General features: G+C 51.0%; 1 protein-coding gene across 1 annotated transcript; it reads right to left on the bottom strand.

The window, feature by feature from the left end:
* Positions 1-5613: 5613 nt before the first annotated feature.
* Positions 5614-9905, bottom strand: Spon2 (spondin 2). Its single transcript, XM_021163527.2, has 6 exons — positions 9615-9905; positions 8909-9128; positions 8268-8491; positions 8004-8195; positions 7221-7395; positions 5614-6341 (listed from the first exon to the last, which is right to left on the bottom strand). The coding sequence occupies exons 2-6, from the start codon at positions 9123-9125 to the stop codon at positions 6157-6159; spliced, it is 993 nt and encodes a 330-aa protein (XP_021019186.1). The 5' UTR covers positions 9126-9128; positions 9615-9905; the 3' UTR covers positions 5614-6156.
* Positions 9906-11580: the final 1675 nt, after the last annotated feature.

An 11580-nucleotide genomic window follows, 5' to 3' on the forward strand; every position in this document is an offset into this window, starting at 1 on the left:
CCAGAGATCACTATGGTGACAGTGTGGTTGGCAAAGTCAGGCTCTGTGAGGCATGCATCCCTCATGGTACTTCCTCCCCACGGGGCAGTGGGCTCCTGGAAGCTGGGGGCATGTAGAGTCAGGCTGTATGTCCTGCTATAGAACACTGGCAAGAACTCCCCACTCAGCCACAAGTAGCATGCTAAGTGAAATCAGAGACTTTCAACTTGAGGGAATCTGACAGCCCAGAAAACAAAATAAACCTGGGTTCCAGGTGTCAGAACGAGGCTTCCTGTTTTATGAATTATAAAATTTACCCTAAAGGCAACTTTCATGTCAGCTTTTCATAACTTGATAACCTATCATAGGAGAAAAGCTTTTTAATGTTCTACCTACTGCCAAGTACTACAGACGTCGGGAGATTAGCATTACGCCATAAAACAACACCAGGTCTCAGCCTTCAGTGGAAGAATCCGTATTACCTGCCTGTTATCAGCACGCCACTTGGGATGTCTCCACTCACTCTCACAGCATGGAAATAAAGAACAGGTAAAAATTAAAAGCTAAAGCAGAGAAGAAATGTCTGCCTTTCCATCTCTGCAGCACCAGCCACTCCTGGCTGTTCGTTTGTGAAATGGGCCAGTTGCAAGGCATTGCTCACTGGATGTTTGCATTTCACTGAGTAATTTTGTCAAGTTGATTTTTGTAAGAAGTGACACATGGAGCCTAGACTCGAGTAGATCATTGCTGCCAACCCTAGTGAGCCAGATAAAAAGATATTTGGGCCTCGGGGCCTTTTCAAGGATGAGGCTGTCAGAGGTCCTTTCAGTGGCTGGCTTTTGAAGATGCTGAGCTGTGACAGTCACTGCCGGGTCAGTCGGCCTCAGGAAGCCTGAGTACTCTCCTTTACAAGGTTCCTCTGGTGGAGCCCAGCGCTGGCCTCTGTGACCAGCCTGAAGTTCTGTCTGTCCCCATGGCATGGCAAGAGGGGAGGAGGACGAAGAGGAGGAAATGACAGAGGGAGAGTGCTGTGTGGTGTGGGAAGAAGGAGTGGGCATGTGCATCGAGGAGGGAGGGAGCAATGGTTTCTGGGTTTACAGTGTCTGAGAAACTTGGTAGCTTGACTTATCTCTCAGAGATCCACCAGGGCCTATGGTCCACTTCTCTGCACCGAGAAGTGGTAAGGGCCTGGGTTTTTTGTTTGTTTGCTTTGTTTTGTTTTGTTTTTGAGACAAAGTCTTTCTATGTAGCCTGTCCTGGAACTCACAATATCGACTAGGCTAGACTCGAATTCATAGAGATCTTCCTACCTCTGCCTCCAGGATTCTACTATGTCTGGATTTTAACTGAGGCCTCGCCTTGAGAAGACTCATTAGTGACAGACAGTGATCCAGCGTGGCGACAGGCTCTTTCCTATGCCTGGCAAACTTGGGCAGGAGCTGTCAGACTGACAGGTCTTTTCAATGGCAGTTAGACTACCCTCAACTGAGCCGAGCTGCTTTAGACACTGAAGTCACTGTGCCCAACACCCCCCTCCACTCCCATTCCCACCCCCACCCCCAGCAACTATGGAAGACCACAGGATCCAGGACACACCTTCCTATGCTGCCTTTTGGTGTTGGAGCATTAGGTGTCTCCGGAATGGCTTCTCTCGCTTACTTTTACTGTCATCATTGGTAGACTGGGATGAAATGGGGTGGTGGCACTTGGAGGTGGCACTAATAAAGATGGCAGCTGTCATGGAGGTGGCACCTAGTGCCACCAACATAATAACAATAAACAGTAGCAATTAAATGGCAGGTAGAGAGTTCCAGAGAGCAGATGGAGAAAAAACAGAAATCAGAGACAGGAGAGACGATAAGAGATGACCGTCCAGAGGGAAGAGAGCAGAAGGCTGTGGAGAGCTAGGAAGAGAAACTAGAGGCCCTGCTGGATAGAAGGGCCCAGCCTTCCGAGGCCAAGTTTCTCAGACACTCCAGTTCCAAAACTTCTAATGTCGAGCATGGAAGGTCCTAATAGTCTAGGCCTAAGAACTGTAACATTAGTCCCTCAGGTATTTAACACTAGAGGGTGTAGGTCTGAGCGTTCCAGAACCAGAGACCCACTGCCCACTATCACCTCCTGCTGGTTACAGTAACTGCCAAGTTGAAGTGGGAATAAGTGTGTTGATTGTGGTTAAAGCCCAAAGCAGTAAGCCTCTGCCTTGAGCACATAGAGCCTAGACCAGAGCTAAGTCCCCTAGCTCTCCAGACTCAGGACTGTAAGCCTCAAGATGTGACAGCCCAGTCACTAGGTGCTAGGCACTGAGAACCGGAGACTGCTAACACCAAAGCGCTTCTCTTTCCTGGCATGGTTTCCGTTTAGGTGGAACCAACAACCTCACCCAGGTGGCTAGAGCACCAGCTGGGGAGGGTGCAAGGGCTGAACTATACAGACCTTGTGTTGATTCCTTTCATTTTTGGACACACTGTTTCATTTTTTGTTTTGCAGTAATGAGGATTGAACCCAAGACCTCACACATGTTTGTGTTTTACCCTAGTCCCAAACACATACTCCTTTTTAATGTGAGAGTATACCATGTGAGAATGCTTCAATACAAGATTTCAAGCTCCTTCCCCAGCACCTTGTCTGCCTGCATGCTGCCATGCTTCTCACCATGACAAGAATGGACTAAAGCTCTGAAACTGAAACTGTAAGCCAGCCCCAATGAAATGTTTTCCTTTATAAGGGCTGCTATGTTCATGGCGTCTCTTCAAAGCAATCAAACCCAGACTAAGACAGGGGCCTGAATACCCTTTCCCGAATATCCCACACATAATTAAAAAGAAGATAAGCCTTGTTTATAAAAAGGTCCCTGGATTTTCTCTGCCTTCTTTTCCTTAACCTTGATGTGAAATGTCTTAGTTAGGGCTTCATCACTGTGAAGAGACACCATGACCAGGACAACTCTTACAAAGGAAAATTGGGGCTGGCTCACAGTTTCAGAGGTTTAGTCTATCATCCTTGTGGTGGGAGGCATGGCAGCATGCAGGCAGACATAGTGCTGGAGACAGAGCTGAGAGTTCTACATCTTCATCCAAAGGCAGCTTGAGCATAGGAGACCTCAAAACCCTCCCCGACACGGGCACACTTCCAACAAGGCCACACCTCCTAATAGTGCAACTCCCATGGGCCAACAAGTCCATGGGGGCCAAACCTATTCAAACCACCACAGGAGGTAACAACAGAGCCTGCAGTATGTGGGGGAGGCAAAGATCATCCCTGGTATACAGTCCACATGATTTTATAGTCAAATACCTTAAAGAGGCTGTCCTGGTATACTGTGTTTATGCCTCTATTTCTGCTCGGTGATTATTAAAAACTCCTTTTATTACGAAAAATATATATTCACACAGAACTGCAAAGCTGTGTAATGAATCGCAGTCTTTCATTTCATTCTCCCACCTCCTCCTTTTTTCCTGGAGAATGTTAAAACAAATTCCAGGTTAGAAACTATTTTCCACCCATCAGTACATTAATATTCACCTCTTTTTTTTTTTTTTGCATTTGTGTGTGTGTGTGTGTTAGGGTTTTATTGCTGTGAACAGACACCATGACCAAGACAACTCTTATAAAGGCAACATTTAACTGGGTCTGGCTTACAGGCTCAGAGGTTCAGTCCTTTATCATCAAGGTGGGAGGAGCACGGCAGCTTTCAAACAGACAGGGTGCTGGAGAAGGAGCTGAGAGTTCTGCATCTCGATACAACTGCAGCCAGGAGAGACTGTCTCACAGGCAGCTAGGAGGACGGTCTTCAAAGCCCACCCCCACCGTGACACACTTCCTCCACATCTCCTAATTGTGCCACTTCTTGAGGCAAGCATATTCAAACTATCACAGTGTGTGTGTGTGTGTGTGTGTGTGTGTGTGTGTGTGTGTGTGTGCATCAAATTTATATTGTCAGGCTTAATGGTAAGCACCTTTACATGCTGAGCCATCTCTCTGGCCCTGGTACCACCTGCTGTTGTGGAGCACAGCAGAGCCACTGTCTATGATGCCCTTTATCCTATGTGTGGGCTTCCCGGGTTCTGCAGCCACCCAACACCCAATATTATATGACCAGTGGACTGAGAAGTCTGCAGACATCAACACAAATACCAGGTCACCTTATTTGGCCCACGTGCCTTCAACCACCCTGCATTGTTCAGGGCATGACAGGGTCATAGACTATCTCCAGGACCTTCAGCCCTTTCCTTCCATGGGCTGACTGGAATGGGATCAACTGTTGCGATACCTCAGGAAGGCAGGCCAAACACTGATCTTATGTACATTGTCTTGTCAGTAGACAGGTCAGTGTGTGTCCCTTGAATCGCTTCCACAGACTTCTCATTGACCTTCTTAGGTGAGCCAGGTGGTGTCTCTCTGCCCACTCCAGCCCTCCCCACTCACTGCCCTCGTTTCAGAGCTTTCATGTGATCCCACCCAGCAACATGTCCCATGAGGGAAGGAAGGCAGATGTGACATCTAACAGGGTCTCCACCACTCAGTGTTCTCATGGGTTTTGAAGACTCCATAGCAGCTTGTGACTTTGTGAGTATGGTCTCACAATCGTCACCATCTGGCTGGAGCACTGAGCCCACCCATCTGCTTTGGCTTAAACACACCACAATGGCACCTCTCTGATCTTCTTTTCGGTTCTGGGCTCCTGGTGCGATACATACACCCTACTGATATCCTGGGACTGATCGTTCCATCCCTAGGATCTCTTGCGTCTGATCTTAGGGTTTACCGATGCTACTGCTGATAGCATGAGGCCTGGTGCTCTGTGTGTGTCTTGGCCTGGTGACCACATGTTCCTCCATGGGACAAATTCCAGTAATGCTTCCAGGTAATCATATGTTCCTTGCTCCAAAGTTCCTCTGGTGTTACCCTCCTGGGAACTTTAGAAAAAGGCCTTCTCTTTCTTCCTTCCTTCCTTCCTTCCTTCCTTCCTTCCTTCCTTCCTTCCTTCCTTCCTTCCTCCCTCACTCCCTGCCTGCCTGCCTGCCTGCCTGCCTGCCTGCCTGCCTGCCTGCCTGTCTGCCTGCCTGTCTGCCTTTTTTTCCTTTTCTATATCAGACAAGGTATTACTCTAACCCACTATGTAGCCCAGACTATCCTCAAATTCATGGCAGTCTTACTGTCTCACCACCTATATGCTTAGAGAAAGCTTTTAACCAAGGTTTCTCAGATCTCCATGACAACTTCCAGAATGGTGACCCTGTGATCTTGGTTTTTGGTCAAGAATTTTTAATAGCAGTACCTAGTGGTGGGAAGTGGGCCTGGCATCTGACTCTGGACCCATCGGAGTAAAGGCCTCAGCAGTCAGAAAAGTAGCCCACCCAGGGTCCCCTTGAAGCAAGGAGGAGGTCTTCACATTCAAGCTGATGGAGCAGGGCTAGGAGGATATCCCCAGAGTTCTGCCTAGCCTAGGATAAGATGCCAGAATGACTTCGGAATCTACTGGGGTGGGAGGAGGACTGGGCAGTCTTGACACAAGAGTAAGTGATGTGCCATGACATCACTGCAGGTTCCTGTGAATGTGTGACCCCTACTTGTACATACAAATAAGCGCCTCTGCTCCAGGGTGTCCAGGGATGGTGGAAGGACACCGTCTGACATTTTTCAGGAACACGACCTTTATTCGAATGCAAAGGGATCAACGACACACAAGGGCCAAGTTTCCAAAAACTGCCCCTCTTTGTTTGCTCCTCCTGTGGTCACCCCCATGTGGGCACAAGAGTGGTGTGAAGGTTGACTCCCTGGCACGTGCGGTGGCAGCAGGTCTGAGGTATCTGACAGCAGTGTGGTTGTGGGGTTCACAGGCTTAGAGCATCCTCTCAGCTGTTCCTGGCATGCCTGCTCTCTGTATCAAAGGCAGCCTCCCTCCCACCACACTAATAAATTACAAGGGAATTTATGTAGATCAAACCCACGAGCCTCAGGAGTCACACAGTGGGAGAGGCAGTCTGTGGCTTACCTGCCACTGTGGGCCTCTGTGTAAAGACCTTCTGTCAGCCCAGGATTGGTGGGAAACGGTACAAAACTGCCCAAGCTCTCCATCCCTGCCTGCACGGGCCTCCTGGAAACTCCTTGGGGCCCAGATCTGAGTCCCAGCCTTGAGGGATCCTAAGAGCTGCTTGCTACTGAAGTCTAGGTTTAGACGCAGTTATCTGGGGCACACTCGGCCTCTTCTTCAAGCTCGGGACAGGGAGTCCCATTGTTAGCAGGCTGAACACGGACATAGCGAGTTCTGCTCTTGGCTCCCAACTTTCCACATGGTCCTCCACACAGTCCCCAGGATGACCACAGGGAAACCTCACAGTCCAGCGGTGTCTCTGGAACTGGATAAAGCACAGGGGAGACTGGATGTGAGTGCTGTGTAAGACACTTGGAAAAGGCAGAAGGGACCACCCTGACCTGTGCATTCATCCCAGGAAACAACCCTGCTCCAGAGTCTGAGAGAAACACTTGCTTTTCTCAGGAACACGGAGCAAGACACATGAGAGGTACCACTGATACAGACTCAAGTAACAGCCAAATGCCTGGCTGGACTGTTCCCCTCTAGACATAAGCTTCAGGGGGACTTGTAGCAGCCTGAACCCTGGGATCTTACCAGCTGTGGAGGAGGTGTTGCAACCATGGGGACCTCTCTAAGGGTGGTGGCTCTCAGGCCACAGTGACCTTCATAACTGACATTACTGAAGTACTACAAATGCCAGGAAATGCTTTGGGTTGTGGGGCCTTACTCCCCATTGAGATTCAAACCCTTTCAATAGAATTGCTTTGGTTTGTGTCTCCTCTGTTTCCATAGTATTCACAAATTTAAAAATAATCGGTTGGGAGTTGTAGCTAAATGACCTGATGATTTCCATTTTCTAGATAAAAGTGCAAATGTCCCTATATTCAACACATGCTAAACCAGCCAGCCAGCCAGAGGAGAGCAATCACCTACAGGAGGCCAGGAGCCCGGTCCCCACCATTGCAGACACAGGAAGACAGTGTAGTGCTAACAGCAGCTGGGCTGGCAGCTCCCTGAGAAGCCTTAGATGATATACATAGGATCTGGGGCACAACTTCAGCTTGGATTCTTTCCCCAGTTCAGACAGCAGTAGACATGAAGTAGACATAGGAGGTCAGACACACTTTCCCAGCCTGTGCTAACATCCTCCAACTGCTAGCCTATCCACCCCAGGGTTACAGATGGGAATCATGGAAATTACCTGAAAGGCTGTCAACGATTTCGTTGCCTCTGCTGGCCAGGTCCAGGGAAGGTGGGGCAAAGGCCCTGGGACTCTGCTGTAGCCGCACGAAGGTCACTTTGGCGATGGGAGGTAAGGACTTGAGGCGTGGATAGTAGAATGAATTTGCTGGGTGGCTGGGCGATGAGGCTGTTATCTGGATGAAGGAAGGAGAGCTGGAGCTAACACAGGGGTTGGGACGCCCACGTTCAAGTGCATGTTTGGCCTCCTGAGTCAGTATCCAGCATCTAGCAGAACACTGCCAGCAAAGACTCCCAACTTGGGTCTCATCTCTGCATGACTCTCAAGCCCAGCATAGCTGGAGGTACCCGCATAGCCTCTCCCTGAGACTGAGAAATTTCTCCTGTCTCCCAGAGGCAACAGTGCAGCTCAGCTGAGCCGCCTGTCTATAGAACTCCTGCTTATGCACTAGGCAGGCCTATACATGCCTCCTCGCTGGAAATGAAGTACAGTGAAAGGCCCTTTATCTTGTTCTCTCTACAGATTGCCAGATCCCAGGCATTCCACTGTTAACCTGAAGGCACCAGAAATGGGACTACTCTCTAAAGAGCATCCACAGGCTGGAGTGCCCAGAGGTCCGCCTGGGGCATGCCAACGCCTTTGCCCTGTCCTTTAGAGTAAACAACACCCTCACAACCAGGCCAGGCACCCTCTTTGTTGCACCCACCTCAGAGACAAGAGCTGCCTGTGCATTGGGGAGTGGCTGCAGCCTATGGAGAGGGGCAAGGGCTGCTGACCACTTACCTCAGTCACTGTGTCTTGTGGGATAGTTGCAAAGTTAGGGGAGGAGAAGGTGAAACCACTGTCGGTCCCTGCATCGTGTGGATAAAGATCCAGGACCACCTGCTCCTTCCAGCGGCCTCCCTCACACAGGTCCAGACTGTCGATGCCCACAAACCAGTCAGGGCTGGGGACAATGCGTACCACGAAGGACACCTGGATGGGGCCAGAAGACTTAGCAGCTGCAGCCATCGGGACATACCCTCTCCCAGGCTAGCCATGACTTACCAGCGAGTGCCTAGGGTGCACCTCTAACTCTGTGGAAGTCTGCCCGGTACCGCTAGGGATGGCAGGAGCTGAGAACACTGCGTGCACACTCTGAAGTTTCTCTCCTGCAGCTTCGATCTCCTTCATCAGTGCCCAGGCCTCACCACGCTCAGCAAAGTCCCTCAGCCCGTTGCTGACATACTCATTCTTCCGCCACATGCTGTAGTCAGAGCTGTGAGCTGCCCCTGTGCAAAGGCCTGACTGCATGAGTATCCAGCGGGGTGGACAGCAGCAGGGCTATAGACTTTAATTCCACATGGCTGTCCCCAGGGGACACATGCCCCTCTCCCCCTGCCCCCGCCCCAAATATCAGCTCCCTGACTGAATGGTAAGGAGCCGCATCCACTTTGAACACAGAGAGACCGTAACATCCTTCACACTTATGTGGCTAAGACACCTGGCTGGGTGACTGGTGTCCCCAGCTTTCCTGCAGCTACTGTGCCCTCCAACAGCCACTGGGACAGTGGGTATTTAGCAAGGGCTTCCTGTGTTGGATGCTTCTCAGATTACAGTGACTTGTACTGTGTACTGTGAAGCCAGCAGGTACTGCTTCCTGCCCTGTAGCCTCCTGGATGAGGCAGAAGGAGGAAAGGTGCTCTTACCCAGCAGAGAGGACCACTGTGCAGGGGGCCGGAACAGAGGATACTGCTTGGGAAATGCTGTCTGGCTCCACTTGCCAATGAAAGTGATGCTGTATCTAGCCAGAGGCCGGGCTGTACAAACCGATTCTCCCCCCAGCGGCTGGCTTGTGGTGGAGCCTAGCATGGCCAGGAGGAAGACCCAAAGAGCTCTGCTCAGGGCAAGACTCACGTTTTCCATCACCTACAGCAGAGGGAGAGAAGTGTTGGCACCTTTACTCCCAGGGCCCCTGTCCACGGAACCCCAGGAGAGAACAGAACAAGCTCCCAGGGTGAGATGCCTGCAAACACACCACTTGGTCCCCAGAATGTCCTTCGAGAGTTTCCCAGATGCCACCCAGTGAAAAGGGCACCAGGTACTCGGCCGGTTTCACTGCTTGTCTGCAAGAATGTCAGTGTAACTTGTGAACTACAGCCCCCAGGACTGTAGCCCAAGGGACAAAAAGTTAATGGGCTTACAATTATCTCTGTTACACACCTCCTGGCCGCTTTACATTGTGTCCCCTGCACTGTGAAGTGCGCCTGGCTTGTACACTTCATGGACTAGCTGTACATGGGGCTAGATTAGCAAAGCTGAGGTCATGCCCAGCCCCCAGGGTAGTCTCTGGAGTGTTACAGATTCCTGTTCCAGGAGCTCCAGGCCCTCTTGAGATGTGAACAACGCACTCACCTGGCAAAAGAGTCAGAGGCAGGCTGCTGGGCTGTCAGCTGCCGGATTGGTCCCAGAGCTCCGAGATCCTATGTATGCCCAAGGTTAGTGCCTCTGGCCAGCAGATAGGCCCCAGCTCTTCCTGTCTTCTGCCTCAGTGCCTGGTCCCAGAAAGTGCCAGAAGGGGCTTGAGACAAGGAAGCAAGAGGCTTTCCTGCTGCAGGGGCTTCACTGCTCAACCTTCTCACTAGTTCTGACTGCTGTGACCTGCTCCAAACTGAGCTCACTCTCCGCCCCCTTGGGCTAACTGCTGCCCTGCCGCACCCCTTTCTTTGTCTTTCCCTCTCCCTTCCTTCTCTCCGCCCTCCTCCCTCCTCTCACAAGCCCTCTCTGGGTGGTGCTGCAAGGGGCTCTGTATTCAGAGATAGGAGTCTGGGGCCAGAGGCCACATTTGGTGCCCTGTCTGAACTTTGTCACAGATGTGGCCGAGATGTGACCCACATTTCTCCACTTGACAAATGTGTGTGTGTGTGTGTGTGTGTTGGGGTGCTGAGGAACCCCAGGTCTACCAGCTTAGCTGTAAAAGGCTTTGGGGCTCTGGGTTTCAGCCAGCCAGACCCCTCTTTCTCATAGGGGCCTGAGGGCCCACTTGGCCAGCCGAAGTAAGCAGCTCGGAGATTTCAAGCTGCTCCTTGGTCCACCTCCTCCCAGCTTCCAGGCCTCTGGCCTTCCTTTGGACTGGGTAGTAGAACTCTGATGTTTACTGCAGCCCAGTGTCAGGGAAATACTCTCAAAACTACTGAGGAAGCCTAGGAACTAAGTAGAAAGAAGAGTGGAGGGAGACGACATACACAGCCTCTGCCGGGTCCCCCACATACCAAAATATCCAGGGAGCTGCTCCAAGACACATTCTGGGTTTTGGACCAAGTTAATGTTTCAATGTCAGACAGACAGTGAGAGAGAATAAATAGAATCTGCGAAGCTCAAAGGCAAACAAAGCGAATGACTTCACCCTCATTTCAAATAAATAAGGCAGCCACATAGCAGCAACTGTGGACATAACATTTAGGCACCAGGCCTAGAGGCCAAAGACAGACTGCCCCAGAATGTCTCAAGCTGCTGGTGAAAGTCACCAAGAAGCCTAAAGTTTCTGGCTGGGTGGGCTGTAGCTACCCATGTGTAACTCACTTACAATAAGCAAGCTAGCCTATGTTAACAGCGGTTGCTCAATGACTTAAGCTGAGCAGCCGTAGGTCACACATTGAGTAGCGATGTGGCATGGCTTGTCAGCAGTACATATTCCCACCCTGTGGGCAACTTCAGTCCAGATCCCTATGCCCAGCGTAGCCCCTAAGGCTCACTGCATTCCAAATGACAAGGTAGTCATCAACAGCCCCAGCCCAGGGCAGCAGAAAGCTTCTCTCTCAGCCTCAAGCCCATGAAGTGACTTGAGTAGCCACTGATTTGGCAATGAGAACAAGCCAAAGCCAGACACCTCCAAACAGAGTGGCCACCGCCAAGCCAGAGCTGCCCCAGGAGGGCTGGGCAGAAGGATAGCCAGGCAAGAAATTCCTTTAGTGGTGGCAGTGTCCCCTAAAAAGGAAAATCCCTGAGCATGTTCATGGACATGATGGGACAGGGGGAGGACTTGGCCACAGTGTAACAATGGTTCTTTCAGGGCTTACATCCCTCCTTAGGTGTGGCACAGGCCCCTAGGCCTGACCTGGGCAGAGACAAGCTCCCAAGTCATATCTGCTGACTCAAGCTTGGGATCCCCACCCATAGAATGGCTGTCTCCTGTGGTACACGCAGGCTTCGGACATGCCTGGCTGCCAGGTGTCCCAGCTATGAGTTAAAAACTCAGATACCATACCTGCCAGCACCCACCGACCCACACTCCATTGCTCACCGGCTCCAACCTGGCTCCATGATGCATGCTTTCTATACCTTGGGCAATATTCCCAGAATGGGGCTACCAGACTGGCTC

Source organism: Mus caroli, chromosome 5, assembly GCF_900094665.2.
Source record: "Mus caroli chromosome 5, CAROLI_EIJ_v1.1, whole genome shotgun sequence".
NCBI classification, from domain to species: domain Eukaryota; kingdom Metazoa; phylum Chordata; class Mammalia; order Rodentia; family Muridae; genus Mus; species Mus caroli.

What these genes read in the sequence shown, in the direction of transcription:
- Spon2 (XM_021163527.2), bottom strand. Translation starts at nt 9,125, where the DNA reads ATGGAAAACGTGAGTCTTGCCCTGAGCAGAGCTCTTTGGGTCTTCCTC. An exon ending in CACAAGACACAGTGACTGAG is followed by an intron (nt 7,396 to 8,003) that starts GTAAGTGGTCAG and finishes TCCTTCATCCAG; the next exon opens with ATAACAGCCTCATCGCCCAG. An exon ending in AATCGTTGACAGCCTTTCAG is followed by an intron (nt 6,342 to 7,220) that starts GTAATTTCCATG and finishes TGCTTTATCCAG; the next exon opens with TTCCAGAGACACCGCTGGAC.